Source organism: Gracilinanus agilis, chromosome 2 (genome assembly GCF_016433145.1).
Source record: "Gracilinanus agilis isolate LMUSP501 chromosome 2, AgileGrace, whole genome shotgun sequence".
Classification (NCBI taxonomy): Eukaryota; Metazoa; Chordata; class Mammalia; order Didelphimorphia; family Didelphidae; genus Gracilinanus; species Gracilinanus agilis.
The window spans coordinates 537,366,269-537,391,579 of record NC_058131.1 but is presented as its reverse complement, the minus strand read 5'-3'; the positions used below and the strand labels follow the sequence as shown (position 1 = coordinate 537,391,579).

Here is a 25,311-nt window from a genome sequence, read left to right as displayed (position 1 = left end):
TCATTACACGGGCTTCAAAGGTGAGTTCATCTCCTATCTTAAGATGCTACCCAGAGACAGGAGGATAGACCAAATGTCTTTCAGAAAGCATTTAAGTGGGATTCTAGGTTTTTCAAAAGCCTTTACAGTAGGGATTTTGTTGTTTTTTTACTTTGTGTGTGTGTGTGTGTGTGTGTGTGTGTATGTGGTGGGAATATGAGGAGAGGGGAACACCTATGCCTCCTGTGTGACTCTGGATGAACACACTAGCTCTTCAAAACCAATTATATTCAAAACACAATAATTTTATTGGAGTTCTAGCAATTGGTAATAATAATGGTAATAACCATAATAACTAACACATATATAAGCTTTCATAGTGCTTTGTATATATATATATATATATCAAAAAGTACTTTACATGCGGTCTTTTCTGATCCCCAAAACAAATTTCTGAGGTAGAACATCTCCTAGGTAGTTTAACTGAAAAAGAGTATCTTGGCATTGGACCATAATATGGATCATCTGGGGTTTATCTAATTTGGCAGATAAAATGGATGCTAAAGACTCAGAATGCAAATAAATAAGTATATGGGATGGCTGTGATTATAAAAAGCTTGTCAGTGGTTTTTTCTTGACTGTATATTGGTCCATTTGCAAGAGTTTTGTATTATTGGAACCCTTGAGTTCGACATGCAAAAAGATAACCTTGGTGGCAGTCGAGGAAAGGAGAGATTCCAGATGGGTGTCACCAAATGGAGAAATACTCCCCTACTCCAAGACTAAAGTGCTATCTACTGTGTATGAAATGCAAGCAAAATGAGGCCAAAATGACTTGTTCAGGATCAGTCACACAACTAGAGTCTGAGACTAAATTTGAACTCAGATCTTCTTAACTCCAGATCCAGCTACTGTACCACCTACCTGCCCTAATAGAAAACCTTGTGTTTGTTTAATTATTGACTCAGAGAACTATAAAGGTAGAAGTTTTAGAACCCGAAGAAATCTTAAAAAGCTTCTTCCCTTACTCTCCTTTTAAAGATGAAGGACTGAGCCTCTGAAAGATTTTTTGTGACCCTTAACCCTGACTATACCACACATGTTAAAAAACACTTTGGGGTTCAGTGCAATGATTAAGTGGTTTCATTTCCCCATTTTCTTTCAGTGATCCATTTCTATAAGAACACAATATTTTCCATGAATGACTTGATACTTAATCATTTCTCCAGTGGATATAGGGTTTTTTAAACCTAAATATTAGCTGTTTTCAATAAAGAAACCATAAACATAACCATACTATAATGAACTCTCTTAGTACCACCTTAACAAGGAAGAGGAAGAAATTGACTGAAGGTAATTTAAAACAAAACAAAAAACAATTTATCTTTGCACTGAAATAAATAGAAAATAAGCCATAAGGAAGAAATAAGTTTTCTTGAAATTTTTTTCTTTTGAGTAACAAGAATAAGAAGAAAATCAAAATGAGATGGAGATCTGAAGGAAACCCTGAACAGTTTTAAATTGTAAAAGTTTATGGACTCATCAGCAAGCACATAGTAAATCCCAGTGCATGGCCTTAGGTTGCTTTCAGAGTGGCTGTCCTCTTAATTTTATACTTATTGAGAAAAGAGAAAAGTCTTACTGTTTGTACTACACAGACTATAATTGAAAGGTACGTATATAAGTTCCCTGTCCCACAAACGGATTCCTAAGTGGCATTAAATTCTTTTCCCCTCTGAAATCATCAAGGAATAAGCCTAAATATGTCAGACTTAAAAAAATATTTAGAGACTTTTACAGGTTTTTGGCTTTTTCTTTTAAGCTTTAACAGGTTCAGAAGAGAGCACGGTTACTAACAATTAATCTTTAATAGTGTAAAATATGCAGTCCTGATAATTAATTTGGTGAATAGAAGCAGTAATGTTTTATGGGCATTTCTGGGGAACTTGATTAGAGAAAATGTGTGTTTAGACCACTGACAATCTTATTGCCTACTGTCACACATAAGTTACTTTATCATTTGAGGTGTAAGACTATTAAATCCTAACTTGGCATTTGTTTTCACAGGGTTTGCTAGACATGAAGAGTGTAAAGGACATTTTAGCCTTGATCCTGGCTTTTGGGAACTATATGAACGGAGGGAACAGGACTCGGGGCCAGGCAGATGGATATAGCTTGGAAATTCTGCCCAAACTCAAGGATGTCAAAAGTCGGGTTAAGTATCTATTTACTCTAGTATAATGGATGTCATCTATTTTCTCTTCACCTCTTTAATTAGGTACTCTTGCATGAGGAAACTGCTTCTACTAATAACAGTTAGCATCCTTTCTGTAATGTATAATCATGTTGGAGGGGGCAATTAGATGGCACAGTAGGTAGAGCACAGAGTCAGGAGTCAAGAAGACTCATTTATTTTCTGGAATTCAAATCCAGTCTCAGACACTTACAGGTTGTGTGAACCTAGGCAAGTCACTTAACCCTGTTTGCCTCAGTGTCCTCATCTGTCAAATGAGCTGGAGATGGAAATGGCAAACCATTCCAGTATCTTTGCAAAAACCAACAAATCCAAATTATATCATGAAGAATTGGACATAACTGAAATGACTGAACAAAAAGAGATGACCAGAACAGTGAGATAACAACTTATTTATGCAGGGTCACAAACTAAGTACCAGAAACAAGATTTGAATCCAGGTCTCGGGTTGTGAGTCCAACTCTCCATCTAATATGCCACATTGCTTCCATATACCTTTAATTTAAAAAATCTGTTGGAAATATTCCATTGCCCTCCCTGATTTGTCTATGAAAAATTCTCATATTTGCTTGATCTATTTTTCCCTTGCTTTACTCTCCTTTTTGTCTCCCAATACAAGGTAGTTGTTCCCCCCCACCCTTATTTCTGCAAGATGATAAACTCATTCTCTCTTTCTCTGGAAAAATCCAGTAGTTTTTCTTTATCTTCTTTCTATTTGTTTGCTTTAAACAAGAGAATAGGAGCTGAGTTTCAGGAGCAATGAGGAGGATGTGAAACAGATAAATAGCCCATCATCCCATCTATCATGTGAAACACTAGTCTAGTGGAGTCTGGTGTTGGCTACATGTAATCTATTCTTTCCTGAATGGCAGCAATGAGGAATCATCATTATGACTGTGCATTTGAATTGCTTTTTAGCCCTCTACAACAATTGGGCTGGAGTCTACCTACTGTCAGAGACTCCGGACCTGATTATCAGTTGGCTCCACACCCCTGCAGAGTCAGTTCTTTAGGAGCCACCAACCTATACCTTGGACTCCCGTGGGGGCAAGGCGGGGGGAGGTGAGGAAGGCACCGGCAAATTAGAATTGGACCCATGCAAACAAGACACAAAAGCTGCCTTGTGGGAGGCCCTGCTCGCCTTTGGCCTCCCAGGGTCATAAAATGACATGGTGTTCCTTTTAAGCGTTTTTTTTTTTTTCACGCCAGTACAAGTGTGTTGTGCCCCTGCCCTTCTCTCCTTCTCTGGAGAGAGAGGAAAGTTGGGGTGAGGGGGAAATAGAATAAACTACTTCCCTATTCTCCTTGGGTCTCCTTGTCACTTTTCTGCTCCCTCTCAACTCATAGCATAATTAATAATAATAGCTAACATGTATACACTGTGTGCCAGATACTATGCAAAGTACATTATAATTATTATCTCATTTAATCTTCACAATTAGGTACTAAGATTATTCTCATTTTACAAATGAAGAAACTGAGGCAAAATAACTTGTCCAGGGTTGGTCTCACAACTAAAGTTGGAAACTATATTTGAGCTCAGATCTTTCTGACTCCAGAGCTAGCTACTCTACCACCTACCTGCCCCAATGGAAAATCTTGTGTCTGTTTAATCATTGCCTCTGAGAACTACAGAGATAAAAAGTTTTAGAACCCAAAGAGACCTTAGAAAGCCTTTTCACTCTCTCCTTTTAATGATGAAGAACTGAACCTCCATGAGGTGATACAGGGGGTCAATATCTGATTTAGGATTTGAAGCCAAGTCATCTCTCTCTAAATCTGATTCTCTTTTCACTATATTTTTGCACATAGGAATGGTTAATGAAAGCATTTTGTTTTCATTTATTCATATTGTAGAAATATTTTTCTTTCGTTCATCATCTGATTCACTCCCACAGCACCTCCTGTCAGGGACAAGGTTATTATCTCAATAGTAGAGATGGAAAATGGAAGCATAAAGGTAAAGATGATAGGGCTAGGCTGTAGGAAAAAGGAGAATATGGCCAAAGTCCATTGAAGTTAGGCACCTAAACCTCACCTCTTCCTCTAATGTATGGAAACATGTAAGTCAAGTGATTTCCTATGGATTTAAAAGTGTAAGTCAATTTATTTTTCTCTTGTCTCCCTAGGATAATGGGATTAATCTAGTGGACTATGTTGTGAAGTACTACCTGCGCTATTATGACTCGGTAAGCCCAGCAAAGGACAGAGGAATGAGCTTTTTGGGGATGCTTTTCCAGAAAGACTACCAGTGACCACAGGCCCTCACATCTCCTTCTAGATGCTGTTTTTTTTTTAATCTGGAAAAATCCAGATCAAGGCAGAAAAGTCTTATTTTTAAAACAGGAAACTGGAATGTCAATTGGATACAGAAAAAAAAAAAGTCATTAGAATGCCGAGCCTTTTATCTTCAATGCTTGTGTGAGATGGGTTTGAGGGCAGGGCATTTCAGGCCTTTGTGGTTGTTTTTGCTCAGCCATTCAGTCGTTTCTGACTCTTGGGGACCCCACAGACAACAGCAGGCCAAGCCCAGCTGCCCAAATGAGTCTGATGGAGAATGATCGCCTAATTTCAGTTTTACATATTCTACTCATCCTTGCTAAAACAAAGAACACACAGCACTATGAGGAGGAAACAAATGGTGATGTGGGTCTTTAAGAAATGAAGTAGCTTAGGGGGCAGCTGGGTAGCTTAGTGGTTTGAGAGCCAATCCTAGAGACGAGAGGTCCAGGGTTCAAAATGACCTCAAACACTCCTTGCTGTGTGACCCTGGAAAGCCACTTAAACCCCATTGCCTAGCCCTTACTGTTTTTTTTGCCTTGGAATCAATTCTGAGTATTGATTCTAAGATGGAACATAAGGTTTTTTTTTTAAAGAAAAAGAAATGTAGAAGCTTGAGTATGGCAGGGAAATTTTTGCAACTATACTGCTTGATTATAATAATAAGATTGCTTTATACCCTTAAAAATTATTCAAGACCTCTCTCAAAGAACTTTTCTTCAGGTGGGTTATATCTATCTATATTTATTGCATTAGAAATTAAAATATCTTAGTATTTTTGTGAAAATGACTTTCTCATTTAAGGGAGCACCTGAAAGGGTCTTAGGGACTCCTTGGGGGTGACTGGACCACACTTTGAGAATTATTGTTTTAGACCCAATGAGGAGACATGGATCACTACAGAGTTTCTACCCTCAGGAGACCTTCAATCTATCTGACAAGATACAGATCAATTGCCCAAGATAAAGACATTTAGACATTTCTATTTCCCTTTTAAAATGAATATATAACTTGTAATAAAACAGAAAGATCTATAGCCATGAGATTCGCCAGAGACTAAGGTAAACAAAACAGTGTGAGACTAGCCTACGCTTTCCCCATTTCAAGCCTGAAGTCCTATGTGATCTCCAGGAGCTATCCTGAAAGGTGTCAGGAGAGGAAGACTCTAATCCAAGACTTTAATCATTCCCTGCTTTTGGAGAGTACATTGCTCAATAGACTTGTAACTCCATTAACTGAGACAAATAAATTGGGGATAAACGTTTTCAGAAAACAAGCTAACTGATGGTGAGCCTTGTTGAACACAATGGAAACAAATTCCTCAGAGGAAAATTTTAAAACTATATTCAAACCGGGAATGGTCCAACCCAAGCAGGCTAAAACCCATTTTGCTGTGATGGTGTATTGATTTTAATTGTGCAGAATGCACTCGATGTGTGAAAGTAGTATAAGGTTTTGTAATTAATTACATCGCTCTTCAAGTGCAACCATCGTTGGTGATTTTTGTAATTGGCAAAAAAGAATATTTATTTTGTGAGTGCTGCACTAAGTTTGCCTACTCTAAATCAGAGGGATCCATCTTTTGAATAATTTAGAGATTTCTGGGGAACTGTGATCTCACCATTATGTGAGCCTTCTCTCATTATAGAGATGCTCTCCAAGGATTTTCTCAGATGGAGGAATTTTCATAAGGGCTACTAATAGGGTTGATTGTCTTACTGTCATTTTATCTTGTTAAAACTTTCAGAATCCAGGGTTGGATTGAAAAATGGGTGGGAAGGAAGGAATTCAGTTTATTACCCAGAGCATAGAACACTATGGAGATTTTTGGTGAACATTTCAGTCATAAAGAACAATTTTTGTGGTTATTCCACATTTCCTTTTCATTTCAAGAAAATGAGGCAGCTGATAGTTCATTGAGTAGAACATTAAACCTAGAATCAGGAAGATCTGAGATCAAATCCAGTCTCAGACACCCATCTGTATGATCCTGGACCAGTTATTTAACCTATGTTTGCATTGGTATTCTCATATATAAAATTGGGTTAATAATACCATTTATCTCCCAGAGTTGTTGTGAGGATTAAACTAATTAATATTTGTAAGGCACATTGAAATCCTTAGAAAGCTATATAAATATGAGCTATCATCATTTGTCCTGCAAATCCTGAAATTAATAAATCAAAGAATCACATATTTAGAACTAGAAGGGATAAGAAACTGAGGCTAAGAAAGATTAAATGATTTATCCAGAGTCATATTGAGTCTTCCTAACTAAGTCTCATGGTTCATCCACTATTATTCTAACACTGGCTCTCATAAATAAATAAATGGTTTGTGATTTCATCAATATGGGAACTTTTCCCCTCCCCTACCACCTTAATTTAAAAGTTGCCACAGACAAACAAACAAAAAGTCTTGGAAGCCAACTTTCTGATGATGATGTTTCTTTACACTTATCTAGTCATCCTTAGACGATGGATACCCAGGTCATCACTGGACCTATACTCAAAGTTGCAACATCCTGAGAGGGCCTCTCAGAGCTCATATTTGGTTGGTATAGCCTTTGAGAAGTCACAATGATCTCTGGTACATACTAAGGCACATGAGAACTTATTAAAAGGAAATTATCATCATCATCATTATTATTACCCATAATTATAATAACTGTTGTTATTGGTCACTTGTTTTCAGTCTTATCTGACTTTTTATGACCCCAATTGGGGGTTTTCTTGGCAAAGATACTGCAGTGTTTTGCCATTTCCTTTCCTAGCTCACTTTACAGATGAGAATACCAAGGCAAAATAGAGTTAAGTAACTTGTCCAGGATGACACAGCTAGTGAGTGTCTGGGGCCAGATATGAACTCAGTAAGACTAATTTTCCTGGCTGTAGCCCTGACACTCTATTATCCACTGAGCTACCTAGCTGCAATAATAACTGTAGAGGTGCTATAAAAAAGGAAGACCCCAAATTCATGAGGAAAAGTAAGGCTTTTAAAGCAGATAAGAGCAATGGACTTTAAGAGCAATAGAAAACCTTCCTCTTCTATTACCTGATAGATACTCACAAAATAGTATGGTTCTTGAATGAAAATGAAGGAGAGGGAAAAGTAAAAAATCAGTAAACACTAAGACTTCTTTGTTGGTTAGGTATCACATCCTACCAGTGCAGAGCACCTGTGTGCCTTAGCCCTTTTCATAAAGTTTTAATTAACAGAAGATGGAAAATGAAACAAAATTGAAAAGCTAGGGCTCCCAAAATGGGTAATCTTTTAGAAAGCAGAGTCTTTCTTGGATTAACCTGTGAAATTTGAAATTGATATTGCAACCAAGACAAAACAAAGCTTTCGCCATTATAATCAGAAAAAGATGAGCCAGTGTTTGTCATAAGGAAAGCACATTTAAGGATCGGCTTATTTGTAACACCAAAGACTTCTTTCACAAAATCTCAAAATGTTTCTCACATTTGTTCCTCCATTCAAAGACATCCTTGAATATGAGGAGTATTTATAAAGTTAGTAAAAACTTTGTCCACACATGCCTTCAGTAAATTTTTCTTTGAATGAGTCCAAAAACAATTGGAAAAGCCTTTTAGTTATTTTGATTCTAGCATAAAAAATGTACCTAATTGGAATTTTTATCACAATGGGAAATCAAGGAAATGAAAGAAGTTATTTGTAGGCGTGTAGGAAGACTGCATGAATTTTATGTGTACATAAGTGTCCAGTAAGTTTCTAAGCAATCTATTTAAGAAACTTATATGATAATTTGTTTAACTGTCAGCATGAGGAACAAGTACCTTAAATTTGAACTGCTCTCATGTGCCTAATTCTCTGTTCCTAAAAATAGAGTTTCCAAGGTCAGGGTATAACTAACAACTATCTTTTTGATTTACAAGGCAAAATAGGATCCAACCTATGTCTGTAGATTCACAGGGCCAACAAGAACAAAATAATATTCTAGCGCAAACAAAAGTAAAGAGAAAGGGAACATAGTTCATATCTAGAAAGGGAAAAGCAGTGTGATTATTATTCTAACACTAAACAAAAAGTCTTATTTTCCCACCAGTATCACCCCTTTGAGAGTCTAGCTAAAAGTAATGCTATGGGATTGTGCTTTATTTATTCTCTCTCTGTGTATACAATTTTTTTTTTTAGGAGGCAGGAACAGAGAAGAGTATTTTTCCTCTCCCTGAACCACAGGATTTCTTTCTGGCTGCCCAAGTCAAGTTTGAAGACCTCATTAAAGACTTGAGAAAGCTGAAGAGGCAACTGGAAGGTAATGGGCATTTTTCCATTGTTATGATAATAATTGAGAGCATTTTAAAAAAACACAACTTTTTAGCAGGATTATTTATTTATGGGTTGATATATGTTGATGTATGGTTGTCATGATATTCCATAATCCTTATGAAAATTTCCATTCCCCCAGTCTATTTTTTTGTGTAGTAGTTTTAAAGATTTTTAGGTCATACCCATACTATACTTTTCCTACATACACATATATGTAACTGTTCATACTTGATACATATGTAAAATGGGATGGGGAGCACTATCGCAAGGCACAAGAACCTAACCATATTTCTTTTTTATGTTTTTATTTGTTTATTTCACATTTTGAAATAAATTAATATAAAATGGAGGACCCTCTACCCCAATTTTCTTTTTATAATGGTGAAAATATGCTTTCCTTAATCAGAAATTTTCCTCTAGCATTTCCAGAGACTTGGGTTTTAACTGTGGAGACATCCTTTTGCCCAAGAACATAAAGATGCCTCAGTGCCGGTATAAGTACAATTGAGGACTTGTAAGAAGGACTTAGGAAGAATGTTAATGTGGAAATGGAACTCTGTGTGCCAAAGGAGGAGTTTGAGGAAATGAAAAACTTCAGCTAGGAAAATTTTTACGCTAAGATATAAAATAAACATTTAAAAAAATGTTTATTGTAGGAGGGAGCTCAGAAACTTAACTCTTTGACTAGTCATAGCTTGAAACTTGAAATAGAATAGGGATAATCATCTCCCAGATGCAGAAATAACCATTTATTTTTACTTTAGGCATAAAACTTGTTTAAATAAGTGAAGTGGTGACAAACAAATACTTACATCTTATAAATTTTATTGAAGGAACATGTGAGTTCCTTCCTCTTTTGATATACTTGGAGGAGTGAATTTGACTAAATGGGCAGTTTATTTAGAAATGCAATGTAGGAACTTGCAGTTGTTGGGCACTTCCCTTACCAATTCCTTAAGAACTGATGGTGTTATCTTCTTCCAAGTTGAGCTTACAGCTCAATTTCTTATTGTAGGAAAACAGAGAGAGCCATCATATAGCAATTTATCCTTCCCCGTTGCAATGATTGAATCTACCTTCAGGACAGCTGCAAAGGTCAGCAATGATAGGGGGAGATCAGTGCTTGTTTATTCAATAGAGCCATCCAAGAGTGCTCTATCTCTTCTCATCTCTTGGCCCCTGTAAAACCCTTGGTCTCCCCTCTTATGTAGTCCTTTGTGTGGAAACCTGATCTTCGTTTGATCTTTCCTCTTCCCTAACTTGCCATCCGGGGGCTGCCTTGTTCAGCCTTCCTGCCTCACTTTGACATCCCTGTGATTCTGATGATAAATTGAAAAGTCAAAAGCAGGAGGGTGCCGGGGAAAAGAATAGGAAGGTGGTGGTTTCCACTGGAGCTCCCTACTTTGATTTATTGTGTTTCCTCCAGGGAAACACAGGAGTCTAGTTGAGGATCACTTATTGACTAGCTGACAATTTTCTTAGTTGATTGTTAGGAAATGATGGGGGCCCTCCAGCTCTAATTTAGTGGCCTTACAGAGAAAGCTAGAGGTATTGCTTCTAATGTTTTTCTCTTTTGTACTGGGTCATACCAAAGAATTTTAAATACTAAAAATACGTGTTTAAACCAATGTTTCTTTCCCGCCCCCCTACCCACATTGAGATCATAAACAAAAAAATGCCCATTTAATCTTTAGAGATGCCGTTGTTTTCATTTTTATTTTTTCTACATAAAAGATACTCAGTAAATACTTAAAGAAAATGTGGACCATTGATTCTCTAATGAATTTCTTTTTCTCTAACATCTGGGCCTACTGGCTAAAATCATGGTCGGTTTATTTAATCTAACATTCCCTTTCAGGTTTAACCTCCCTGTCGATAAGACCTCGGCTTGAGCTCAGATTAAATGTTTAATTGAAGAGGACATAATTTTCACACATACAGCAAAGATTTGATGAGGCTCTGAGGTTTATTGTAGCCATTAAAGTGTCGTGGCTGCTGGCAAAACCCCAGAAAATATCTAAAGCTAAACCAGATGTGATTAGCAAATCCCAAGAAGCAACCAGGCCCTAATTCTCTAGGCAGGCACAGTCCTTTAGAAGTAAATAATTTGAATAGCATTAGCTGGAGTAAAATGTTGCACTTTAGCAGAAGGATTTAAACTAAATTTCATTAGTAATTACACATAAGCCAAAGATAGATGTTGTCAATAGCTAGTACTAAATCAAAGTGTCAATAATACAGAGTATAATATCAATAGTGATAATTATACTATATAAAAATGTATATAATAAATACTAGTTATTATAACTAGTATTTATACAGAGAATTAAGGTTCACAAAGTGTTTTACAAATGCTGTCTCAACCCTAAGAAGTAGTTATTAGTAATACACCAATTTAAGAGGTTAGAAAATTAGGTAGTCGGTGGAAAGAATCTTGAATTTGGTGTCAGATAAAATCTCAGGTCTGTTATTTGCTGTATATATGATCTTAGGCAGTCTCTGTATCTTTTCAGTATTCAGTTTTCTCTTCTCTAAAATGAGGTATTGAACCAAATAATTTCTTGTGCTTTGTAAGCTGAAATGTATCATACAAGTATGACTAACTCTAAATCTTAGGATCCTGTGGAGAGTTACTAAGCACCCATTATATGCAGAGCCATATGTAGTTTTTGTGAAAAGTTGCAAAGGAAATAACAGGTATCACCTACATCCTTTAAGGAATATAGAGTCCACTTTAGGGAATGTAGAGAGGGACATAAGAGTATTGGAAAAGAAAAACACAGACATGTGCATAACATAAAACAATGAAGATAAATGTGACATGAATAAATATATATAGTTTCTTGTCATAAGCAGACAGATTTGCCAAGAACTACTTACTTGTCTGGGAGGAGATCAAATGACAAGAAAATATTAAGAGGAATTCGTCGTTACTACCACTGTTACCATAGGTTTAAAAATGATCCCAGGTAGAATTCAGTCCAAGGAGTGTCTCTATCCTACCTGAAGGTACCTTATGGCACCTTACTCCTATTCAGAGTGGGATAACTACTCAGACACAGATTCCCTCCCTCCCCATTGCCATTGTGTTTTATATTCTAAAAATTTAGATATTTATCCTTTGGTCATCTTTTAAGAATCCTTTTAGAAAGAAAAGCACTTTTATTTTCAGATAAGACCTCTGAAGACATAGAAAATGTCATAACTATCACTTGAATAATACAGATTAGAAGATCGGAGACTAAAAACCATGGCCACTGGTTCTTAGTCTTGTTCTGTCAGAGAGACAGACAGACATCCCTTGGCCACATTTCTCCTACAGGATTTATTATAAATGGAAAAGAATTGGATTAGTACAGTTGTTCTATGGACTTTAGGACCTCTATACATGCCAAAATAGCACCAGTCTGACTGTAAGCAACTTGGAAGTCAGTTAACCCCTCCAAAAGTCCACATTTGTTTATCACAATCTTACAGTGATATTTTATTCTGGCATATGAAAAATTCATTTTGGCCGTATAGATGACAGGTCTTAATAAATGACTTCAGAGGAGCAAGTATTGTTTATTGGCGCATAAGATACAAACTGCCCAGAAGAGCCTTGAGAAGCCTGCATACTTAAAATAGCTCATCTTAGAATAAAAAATAAATATTTATAAAACAGACAGCAGTCTGAATTGAGAGCCATTTGCGTATAAAGCATGGATCTAGGGACAAAGTAGGAAATTAGTCAGTAGTACACTAAATCCTGCTTTGAGAAGGAATGAGTTAATAAGGCTGCATCTGATTGTTTCAATAACTATTGTGCACATTATGGGCTCTTTAGTAATTCACCCTTCAGCCTTATATGTTAAAACCTTCCTGTCTGAGAGTCCTATTCATGATTTAGGATTATACATTTTCTTATTCCGGGATGGGTTAGTCTAAGTATGTTGACATTTTCTCCAGATACTTCTTCACACTTGTCTGAACCACTTCCTTTCTTATGTGCCAATAAGAAATACTTTGGGGCTGTTTTCTCACATTTATGGGAAAGTCATGGGATCCTATTCATCCTATCCACAATTTTATATATTCTGACCTTGTCCTGCCTTGATCTTCATCTTTTCAGGCTGAAGGATTATATTATTTTTTAGACTGTCCTTATATGGAAATCATCTCAGTTATCTCAGTGATGGCTATAGTGAGTGGTCTTTCCTTGAACTTTTCTACCATTTTGTCCTCGAAATCAGATGACAAGATTTGTACTTTATCTTTAAGATGGCATATAAGTCTATATAGGCTATAATTTTTTCCCAAAATATGTATACACAACTCAAATGTAGTCTTATAACCATGCTCTTAGTAAAAGAATGAAAACAAAAGCGATAAAGCAAAAAGTGAGTAGTTAAATTGAATAATGTCTTTGTTTCAATTGAAAGATATCCATAAAAAAAGCCCCAGATGTACATGGTTCATGTGTTTTATTTGATAAATTGCGTATTTTTCAGTTTATATCTAAAAATTATTTCTATTTTCAGAGGAATCCCATTAAATCCACTTTTCTGAGTGTTTGAGCAAATAAGCCTAGGTACATAGGAAATTAAAGTCCCAAGTAATTGGTGCTCATTCAAGAGTCCACCAAGGGGTTTTGAATACTAAGACATGTATAAACCAGTGGAATTGCTTGCCAGTTCTGGGAGGGGGGAGGGAGAGAATATGGATCATGCAACCATGAAAAATATTATGAAAAAAATAATAAAATTTTAAAATAGGTAAGAAAAAAGAATTCATTAGATAGCATTATACTAGGAATATATAACCATCTTCACTAAGGTTCTTTATGCTAGGGCAATTTTCAAAACTCTGCATAAGAATCTTTCACTTAATTCCTACCAAAATATTTAGTACTTAGAATATTGCAAATGCTTAATAAGTGCTTGTTGATAGTTTATTGAATGATTATGTCATTTAAATTACCTTGGGTTCTGATATGAGAGTAAAAAGATTACTAGCTCAAGACTCAGCTATTCAATTGATCTTTCTAAAGTACAGAAGTGATCATATTGCTCTTCCCCCTCGCCCCATTCAACAAATGGTTTCTCAGGGCTGACTCTTCTTGACTCTATTTGCAGTTTTCTTAACAAAGATACTAAAATGGTCTGCCATTTCCTTCTCTAGCTCATTTTACAGAGAGGAAACTGAAGCAAACCAAATTAATCAGGGTCACATAGCTAGTATCTGAAGCCAGATTTGAACCGAAAAGATGAGTAACTGACTATTACCTCTAGGATTATATAAGCCCTTTTTTAACCTATCCCCATCTTAACTTTCTAGTCTTTTTACACCTTATTCCTCTCCATGTACTCTAAAATTTTTGCTGTTCCTCACATGACACTCCATCTCCTTGATTGTATATTTTCATTGACTGTCTTCTTTCTTGCATAATACTTTCCCCCCTCATCTCCTCATCTCTGTCTCCCCTGACTGGCCTTTCTGTAAAAATTATTTCCAAGTACCCCAGAATATATATGCCTTTCTTCTCTGAAAGATCTTCAATTTCTTATGTTTATATCTTGTTTGTACATAGTCCTTTGCATGTTATCTCCCTTATTTGAATTTGAATTCTTTGAGAGCAAAGACTGGCTTGGTGTGTATGGGCTTTATTATTATTATAAATATTAATATATTATTTTGCCTTTTTTTTGTATCTTCAGCATATATCTTCTTAACCCAGTGTCTTGCACATTCATTGGTCCTTAACAAATGCTTATTGACTTGACTTGCTCTGGTAGCTCCTACTAACTTACAAAAAAAAAAACTTCAGAAAAGGACTTGGTAATGGATTGTATCTCACCTGCAGACCAGTCAAAGTATAATTGGAGAGGCTTATCACCACATTGACCCCAGGGTAATGGATTTTTTAGGCATAGAAACTCCTGAAGATTTAATAAGGTAAAACAGGGTTACATTTGACATTTGTGGAGAAAGTACTCACCCTGAGGACTCACATATCCTTGACATAGTGAAATGTAAGTCTCAAAAACCCAGGTACACAAAAAAATGGTCCTATAGAAGAAAGTACTATTTACGTGGCTCCATCTGGGAACTATCCATTCATCCTTATCTTTGATCTCTGGTCTTTGAACCAATTCACTATTCATGTTAAAACATCTTCCTCACTACCACATCTGATGGCAACTTACTGTTTTGAAATTAATTTGTGGTGGAACCTCGTCATAGGCTAGTTGAAAGTCTTGACCGAATTTTGGCCAACTGTCCCCACCCTTCAAAACATTTATTTATTTTCAGCAGCTACTCTAGTGCTTTAATGAATCACAACCACTCCTAAAATAAACAGCTTTGCTTTTTCTCTAATCCTTTAAACTTGTTTAGTGATCATCAGCTTGTCCAGTGAAGAAGTGAGACTTACCCCTTCTTTATTCCTGAATGGCCTTTTCTTATGGATAGCAGTCAAGATAGTGATCTGAAAGTCCTTTATAGGGACATTTTAGACATTCATACCGGAATCTCTACCAATTTTAATTCTTGAGTTCCTTTCAAAGTTGAATGGGTGCCATTTAGTTATAATGGCTTATTTGCATGTAATTTAAAACTGGCTTTTAATATCTCCAGAACTTATTATTTGGGTAAATATCTGGTAATGAGAGCTCTGTTGTTATTTAATACTATAGTTGTGACTTATTCTTCATGACCATATTTAAGGTTTTCTTGACAAAGATACTGGTGTGGTTTTGCCATTTCCTTCTCCAGCTCATTTTACAAATGAGCAAACTGAGGTAAACTATCCATGCTTAAAAAAAAAAAAAACATTTCTCACCCTACATCTGATGGCAACTAACTGTTTTGAAATTAATATGTCATGTAACCTTGTCAAAGTCTTGTTACAAGTCTTGAACAAGTTTTGACCATTCATCCCACCTTGAAAATATATTTATTCTGATGAGGAATAATGAGGAAATTGAGACAAACAGGGTTAAGTGATTTGCCCAGTGTCTCACAGCTAATAAGTGTCTGAGGCTAGATTTCAATTAGGAAGATACATCTTTTTGATGAATCTGTCCACTGGATCACCTTTCTTTGTATCCTCAACATATCCTCAGTGTAGTACCTGGCACATAGTATGAGTTTAATAAATACTTAATGGCTAATTAATTTGAATAAATATTTCTTACCTGATTGAGAGGCAGTATGACATTGTAAATAGAGTTGGCCTCAATGTCAGGAAAACTTGGATTCAAGTCCAGCCTCTGACCTCTATTGGCTGTGTGATTGATCACAGGAAGTCAGTTTCCCTTTCAGTGCTCTAGAGCTAACTCTCTGGGATTAGAGAGGGTGTCAAACTGATCTTGTAGAGGAAGTGTTGCAAATCAGGAGTTCCTTTATAAAAGTAGTCACAGTTCTAGTCTCCATTTCTTGCTTCAAATGATTTTTGGGGTATGAACATTTCTTGTGCATATTTTTCAATAAAGATTGTCTTTAGACTTTATTGGTACTAGATGGTCAGCCCAGGGAATGTACATTGTTTTGGAGGAAGTCTCATGTAATAGTAATGTACAAGATCAAGAGATGAGGTCTGAGTGATGATTCAAAAATAGTTAAACATCTAGATTTTTAAAAATCTTCTAGAGGAGTCATCAACTTCACCAAGATGGTGACTAAGGAAAGTTCCCCTTCATGTGGGCACACAGATTCCTAACATTCCATTCAGAGATCTGACTGGAAGGAGAGAAAGAATCCAAGCTGGGCAGAAGATCATCCCCTGGACTTATGCCTTTTGATAGCAAGGGTCCAAAGACAAGGCTACCATTTTCTCTCAACCATCTGATGCTATGAAACCAGTCACAAAATTGGAAACTTCCCATTGGCAATCACCAAGGCGGATCAGATACTTTTTATCAAAGCATCAGAGATTCTGTGGTACAAAGTGCTGGAGGGGATATATGGAGAAGAGAAGGGAAAGTCAATACTAAAATATTTAATTGCCTGGATAGGATCATCAGGAAGGAGGTAGAAGTCTGTGATTCTGTTTGTACGCATGTTTCTGTATGTATGTTCTAAGAGAAATCATTTACAGTGAAGAAGAAAATCATGATGATTATGCTTATGTTCTCACATTTCCCCTTAAAGTGGTCATAGGAATGGTTTGTCCTAAGCATATCATAAATAAATTAGAAAATATAGAAAATGACCACTACAAAGGAAAGGTCAAGGTGCTCTAAACAAGTGAATGTTTTTTAAAGGAAAAGATAAATTGCTATAATATTATAGAGTAGGGGACAGCTAAATGACAATATACAGTATTGATTTTAAGATGGAAGGTAAGAACTTACTATATGTCAAGCACTCACATCAGTAATTATTTATTGGGGCAGCTAGATGACTCAGGGGATTGAGAGCCAAGTCTAGAGATGGGAGGTCCTGGGTTCAAATGTGACCTCAGACACTAGTGTCTTTGTGACCCTGGGCAAGTCACTTAACCCTATTGCCTAGCCCTTACCACTCTTCTGACTTGGAACCAATACACAGTACTGATTCTAAGATAGAAAGTAAGGGTTTTACAAAATTATTATTTATTAAATATCCATTATGTGCTAGGCACTCTGCTAAGCACTGAAGAGGCAAAACAAGGACAGAGACAGTCCCCGTCTTCAAGGAGTTCATAGTCTAGCAGGGGAGACAACATAGTAAACAACTATGTACAAATAAGCTATATTTAGGATAAACAGTGCACAACCCAGGATATCCATCTGTGATTGCTCACTTTTGCTTTATGACCAGCCTACCTCCTTTTCCCATCATACATTCCTTCTCTTATCCCTTGCCCCTTAAGTTTTGTAACAGGTTGTCAGTGGAGATATGTTGCAATTTATTTCTTTCCTCCATGTCTGTCAGTTTTTTCCCTCCACCTTTGAAATATCCATAAGCATTTGTTTCCCAGAGACTGTGGAGTTTTAAGATTTGTAATCATATCACAGGAAAGCCTTTGCATTAAAAAGAGAGGGTTTTGTCCTAGAGATCAGATATGATGTGATTGAAATCACTTCATAGTTTCCCAAATATATTTCAATTCACTTTCTCCTATTCAATCCTAGGCACTGACTATAGTGTTTTAAGTTTTGTAATCATTCAGTGAGAGAACACTTGCATTTAAAAGAGAAGTTTTTTGTGCTATGAATCAGAAATGGTATTATTGGAAGGACCTCATGATTTCTGACATGTATTTCAATTCATTTTGTCCTATTCCATCCGGGACATATCTGTCCTAGATATCATGGGTCGCTGTCTCATTAGACATTGTCTATCTGTGATGGACTTTGTCATAGGCATCCTTGTACTCACTTTGTGTCTAATATAGTAGATGTCTAATGGTTAGTAAATGAATGAATGAATCCTTACTAACCTGATTCCTCAATAATAGGGATAGAGACCTTTTCCTCTTTCTTTGATCTCTTTTGGGTCCCTTCATGTACAAAAATATTTACAGCAGTTCTTTTTTGTGTTGGCCAACAATTAGAAACCAAGAATATGTATGACAATTAAGGAATGAATGAATAAATTATGGTAAATGAATGTGATACCATGCTATTGAGCTACAAAAAGTTAGGAAATAGATGCTTTCAAAAAGGCATGAAAAGACTTCTATGAACTAATAAAAAGTGAAATGAGCAGAAATAGAATAATTTATACTATGACATTAATATTATAAAAATGAATATTTTGACCATTTTTATACACTGATGAAGAATAGATTGAGCAGAACCAAAAGAATTTATATAATTAAAACAACACTATAAAAACTATTTTGAAAGTTGCAAGAACTATAATCATTATTAATGATCATTTATGATCCCAGAGGACTAGCGATGAAACATGTTATCCTTTAAAGCGAGGGAATGGATTTAGGGTGAGGATAAATATACATTTTGTATATAGCTATTTAGGGAATGTTTTGCATTCTGACTATGCACATTTGTTACAAGAAATTAGTTTTCTTTTCTTTTTTTCCTAGAAAGATAGGGTTGGAAGGGAGAGAAAATAGATTTCTCTGTATTTTTTTTAACCTTTACCTTCTGTCTTAGTATTGTTAAAAAGAAATGATGGGAAAGTATATATAAATATATATACATATACATATACATATATATATATATATTGGATTGATCTGATCTCTGATCTGAACTTGTTTCTTTCTTTCTTTGTATATCTCCTCTTACTATTACCATGTCCCTATAGATCTTCCTACAGATATAAAGGATGGCTGTTATGTAGATCTTAGGGATAGTATGAATGAAGGAGGGATCAGGGGTCCAAGGCCTAAGCCAGATGTAGTTGGTGAAGGAGGAACACCCACTCCTCTCACAATAGCTGTTGCTATAATCTATCCCTCTTCTCCATGACAGGCTTTGTTGGTTAAACCTGTCACTGACTTCTTTCTAACAGTTGCCCACGTTGGGACGTCTTGAGAGGTTAAGTAGATGGTTAACCTCTCCTAGGCCCAACCTGAGGTTGGATCAATTGTCAATAGACTATTGATTGGCTTTGGAAATGATTGGTATCTGACTGAGTATTAGTTCTCCCTTCCCAAGGGCTGTGATAGAATAACCACTCAGGAAGGTACTTGTTGGTAAATCACTGTATTATCTATCGATGGGAAAAGGATAACAAGGTTTGGGGATTGGAAACCCTATTGCTATGATTTGGCTACTAAGCTAATTGTTGATCAGGACTAGAGATTGCTAGGCTGGTAGAGGCTTGAGATCTTCACTTTCTCACTATCTCTGACCTGACCTGGCCACGGCCAAGTCAGAGAATAGGGAAGGCTATTGATGTAGATGTGGATTGATGATCTGTGTATTCTCTCAGCTCTGCTACTAATAATATTGATGGATCACTAACTCTCTCTCAGTCCAGCACAGGATACAGGTTTAGGTTCCAGACTACCTTCTTCTTCTACTACCATCCTTGACTTTTCACCTCCCTCTCCCAGTTCTTGCTCCAGGAGAAGTTTGCCCCAGTCCCAGCTCTGAGTTCTGAGACCTCCAATTGTAATTCCTAAGTGGTATTTATAGGGTGGGGTCAACTGACATTTGCCCCTGGCTCACAGCACCTGGGAACATACCGATCTCTCAACTGCCATCCCTGTCAGTCAAGGTGGCATCCAACTTATCCCATATAATGATTTTAACAATATCAATTCTGTATCAGAAGAGCAGAAAGGTCTAGGCAATCGGAATTGAGTGTCTTGCCCAAGATTACATAGCTAGGGGTGGATGAGACCAGATTTGAACCCAGGTCCACCAGGCCTGGAGCTCTATTCATTGTGCTACTTTGCTCCCCCCTCTCTTTTTTAAATAGAGAAGTAGGGTAGAGAAATATTGCATGCACTTTTAGATGAGATCACTGTGTAATTGGTTTTACTTAATTGATTCACTTTGTTATAAGAAATCTCTCAGGGATTAATCTGTAAATTTTTGTAATATAAAAACAAAATGCTCAAAACAATAATAAACCTTAAAAGAAGGAAGAAAAAATACTAGGTATAGGAATTAGAAATGTAAAAGGAACTACCAGGTAAGGAAACTCCCTTTACCAGCACAGGTCTATACCTTCTGTATAATTTATAATCTTATGCCCACCTACCCTATATAATTCTTATCCATGTTCCATCCTTCCCCACCCCACCTCCAACACTTTATATTCTCCATATGGGATTCCAAGGGCCTTGAGAGGTTAAGTAATATTCTGAGGGCTGCACAGACAATACACATTAGTCAAGACTTGATCCCAGATCTTCTTGGCTCTGAGGTCAACTCTCTAATATGCCACACTATCATGACAATAATATATATTTTTTAGAATCCTCCATATAAAAATTTTATAATCATAAGATAAACCTGCCTCTTTTTAGCAATCTCCAGAAGATTTTAAAGCTGCTATTGGCTAGGTCTAACTTATTAGCTTTTTCTTTCTTTCTCTCCAGTTATGAGTTTCTGCCAGTGGTTTTTTAAAATCTAAACTGTAGCGCAAGGTCCAGTACATTAGCCAGAGTGCTAAGCATGTTGCTATGGTGTCAAAAATATTTAGTTTTGCAAGCAAAGTGTTTTTTTTAAATAAAAAATACTTTGATTTGATTTATGTTTGCAAAATGATTTCAACAAAACAAACTAAAAGAACAGGATTAAGCATTTCACAAAGATAGTGGGTGTAAAATGTTGATTTGCATCATGGTGACTTTAGAGGCAAAGCATTCAATTAAATGGAGTATGATGGGGAAAGGTCACATATTTCCCAAATGGAATGCCTTCAAAGACAAACTGTGTTGTGCAGAAAGAAGGACCAAGAAAACTGAGACCTAGTTCATCTATTTAATTACCAGAAAAAATTTGCATTTTCAGATAGAGCTGTCTCTAAGGAGAGAGTAAGCATAGTGTATAGTAAGGAGGAAATATATAGTAAATCTCCTGGAAGCAAAAGGCATTCATTTGATTCCTGTCTCTATTGCATAGTACCTGGGTGACTTTAGGCAAATTGTTTAATCCCAGTGGGTCCCAGCTTCCTCACCTGTAAAGGGTTGAACTGGATGGTTTCTAAATTGAAAATCCTATAAAGCCATGACTATGGCAACTCTACTGTGAAGGATAAATTAGTTCTTCCATTTTACACTATGTATTTCTACCCCATAACTAAAATGAAAGAGAATGAATAATGTTTGTCTTAATATTTTCTTTAAGTGTGAAAACAAAAATCTTGGAATTAAGCCATGGCTCCACTTTACCACTTGCAGCTTTATCTCCACTCTTACAAATCATCTATTTTCTCACAGCACTGTCCTTTCTGTAACCACCTCTAGAAGTTAAAATGGATTGTTCCGATCTTGCATCTGATTTTCTGCTTCTTTCCCTTTGGTGAAGCTTTTCTCTGTTCCCAGAATGTCCTCCCTCTGCCCCTCAGACCCACCTCATCTTCACCTGTTGAAATTATATCCATCTCTACTCAAATATCATGTGACCTATAAAATCTTCCCTAATGGGAGATAGTGCAGTACAATGGAAAAAGTGCTGGATTTGGAATCTGAGGATCTGGATTCAGAAACCATGTCTGCTTTTTTAATGGCTCACATCACTTAATCTCTCTGGACCTCATTTCCCCACATTTAAAATGATGGGGTTGAAGTAGATGGTCTCTATAGTCCTTTCCAGTTCTAAATCTTCAATGTTATGATTTCTTTCTTCCCCAAAACTAGAAGTGATCTCTTTTCTGAAAGCTACAAAAAGGTAGTTTTCCCTGGTTTTGGAGACAGAAAACATGTTCTGAACTCTGTTGTTCACTAAAAATATGATTTCAGGCAAATCAATAAAAGTCCTGGTTTTCCCATCTATAAAATTTAAATAATCATACCTGAATGCCTCATAAGGTGGTTGTGAAGATCAGATGAGATTGTATAAAATGGTACATAAATATGAGCTATAATTAGTTGCACCTTTCTTGTGGCACTCATTTCATTCTACTTATATAATGTATATCACTTATCTCTCTTGTTAGGTCATAAATTCTCAAATGGCAAAGATAAATTTATCTTTGCATTTCCTTAAATGATGAGAACAATGCCTTGGACCTACTACTCACTAAATCACTCTTTCTCCTGATTTTCTTCAAGTCCTGGTTAATCTCACCTACAAGAAGCCTTTCCCAATCCCTATTAATTCTAACACATTCCCTTTTGATTGTTTGGGATTGTTATTGCTTACAGAGACTGTTAATCCCTATTGATTATTTCCATTTAATCCTATACAAAGTTTGTTTGCATGTTGTTTCTCCTATTAGACTGTGATCTCTTTGAGAGAGGAGACTATCTTTTAACTATTTTTGTTTCCACCTTATTCAAGTATGGATCAGTTCTCTGCCATTTGTTCTAATGTTGGCCTGACCATTAACACCAAGAAAACAGAGGCTCTCTACTAATAGGTACAGCATCATCCATACATAGAACCATTGGTTACAATAAATGAAGAAATTTTGAATGCCTATGAGATAAGTGAATGAGCTTGGCAGTCCAGAGATGTCACATGGATGATGAAATTGGCACACTCATTACCAGTGCTTGATTAGTGTTTAGGAGATTCCAAAGAAAAGTGTGGGAGAAAATAAGTAATTAGGCTACATACCAAAGAGTTGATTGCACTGTTATATGCCTGTGAAACTTGGAGAGTCTATCAGTGCTATACTAGAAAATTGAACTGCTTCCATTTGAATTATCTTAGGAAGATTCTGAAAATTACCTGGCAAGATAAGGTTCCATATAAGTCTTCTCTTACAATGAACTGACAAGCGTTCAAACTACTGCACAAGTGCAACTCCTTCTGCTGGCCACATAGCCTGAATGCCAAATCCATGTTTACCTAAAAGACTATTTTACAGAGAACTCAATCAAGGTGGATGCTCACATGGAGATCAGAAGAAGTGGCACAAGGATTCTCTCAAGGTTTCTTTAAAGAACTTTAATATCCATTGTGAGACATATGAGATGCTGGCATAGGACCACCTATCAGAGAGAGAGTGCTATGTTCCATGAGCAAAGCAAAATTGCAGTAGCACAAGGGAAGTGTAAAATGCACAAATCCAGAAATCTGGTATAATAGACTATTTGTGTCCAACGCATGTTAGATCCTTCTGAGCTTGTATTCAATTGATCAGCCATAGTCAGACACACTGTACATTAACTACAATATAATGATATCATTTGGGTACTCCTCGAGGAGGAAATATGAACAATAACAATCCCTAGTGCTTAGCATATAGTAGGCATTTAGTCAGTATTTATTATCTGATTGATAGAAGTTTGGGAACCACCTTTATTTAATAGGTACTTAATAAAAGGTTATTGACTTGTGTATTAGAAACAAGATTGACCATCCAGTTTTCCTAAGCTATTTCCACAATAATAATAATTATAGTCATGATTATATGATTTTTAAAAATTAATTTCATTAAAGAAGACTAGAAATCCTAAGACTTTGGATATCTTGCTGATGGCTTTGTCAACCCTTAGGACTGTAAAAATAAAAGGGAGACTGTAAAACTAATATAGGCAATGGATTTATTATGGATTATAAACTGATTTTTAATACTCTGCTTACTGTGCTTGCAAAGTATCTTCAGTTTATATCAGTGAAGTGAAGTTCATAAGTGAACTTCTCTTCAGGGCCAGGCACAAGGACACTAAAGAGACTCTTGTTATAAAAATAAAATATTTGTTAAAATACATAAGGATAAAAAGATATCTAACTCTAAGGGATTCTAACTCCACACAAATAAAACTCCCTGGTTCCACAAGGAACCACTTCTCCTGTTTTCACAGGCTACACTAATCCTTCCTGATCTGACTAACCCAAATTTTTACTATTCTAAATAAACTACCACTATTATCCTTATAATTCTTAACTTCACCTTCAAGTTATAAAGATAACCAAGGCTAGATGGTTGAGTCTCAACAAGAATCAAGTTAAGACTCTGATCCTTAGTAGGCTCAGAGTTCAAACCAAAGACTAGTTTTTTCTTTGGTCTTCTTGGAGTTAAAACAATCTATAAAAACAGTGATAGTCACTAGTGTTTCCCAAGTTGGGAAAGGAAAACAATTCCTTCAGGTTTTTCTCTCCTTTCTTTATCTCAGACAGAAGAGAAAGTCTCTGTGAGTGACTCTGCCAACTGCCCCCTGCCACACCCAGAAAGAATAACTGTCACAGAAAAACCATTACAACTGTCAACATTTTAAATTGACACTCTCTCAGCTCTGCTTCAAACTCCATTCTTCTTCAAGCCAGTTTCTTCACTTCTTATCTCTAAACTAATATAACAATACCTAATTTCTAATATCATCCTTATAGGACACAACATTTATTACCCTGGTATGGTGATTTCAAACCACTTATGTAGTCTTTCTGCTTAGTCTGTCCTTTACCTGATGGTTCTAATGTTGATATCTTATACCTGCATCATATAGCTGTATTCCTTTTTCAGGGTTATGTTTCAAAAGAAAAAAAAAACCCAAAAGGTAACTAACTTGTCAAATTATATGATCTCGAGATGGTTTGTAGATTATGTAGCAATATTAAGATATTTTCTTCCCATGGCAAATTATGTGCCCTATGTAGACTTCCCCCAAAGGAGGCAGAGAAAATATTGGAAATGGTTAAGGATTTTAAGTAGAGGAATCTGAATTCAAATTCTGGCTATGCTTGTTGCTCCCTGTATGATATTAGTTGATTCATTTAACCTCAATAAGCATCAGTTTCTTTGTCAGTAAAATTGCAGCAAAAATTGGCCTCTGGGATGCCATCCAACTCTAAATATATAATACTATGATCCTAGTCAGACAAAAAGTCTTTTTTAGAGCTCCAGTACTACAACTCGAACCCATGGGTCATTGAAATAACTCATTCTAGAGTGTACCTATAGTAAGAGAAAGCATCCAGTAAAGGTTTTTTAGGGTCTTTCTTAGATTT

General features: G+C 36.2%; 1 protein-coding gene across 2 annotated transcripts in view; it reads left to right on the top strand.

The window, feature by feature from the left end:
* Nucleotides 1–25,311, top strand: part of FMN1 (formin 1) — a 537,406-nt gene that overhangs the window by 376,793 nt on the left and 135,302 nt on the right. For both annotated transcript variants that reach the window (XM_044665142.1, XM_044665143.1), the window contains 3 exons: nt 2,047–2,193; nt 4,363–4,422; nt 8,672–8,792. In XM_044665142.1, coding sequence (XP_044521077.1) covers nt 2,047–2,193; nt 4,363–4,422; nt 8,672–8,792 — 328 coding nt within the window. The remainder of the gene's footprint in view (nt 1–2,046; nt 2,194–4,362; nt 4,423–8,671; nt 8,793–25,311) is intronic.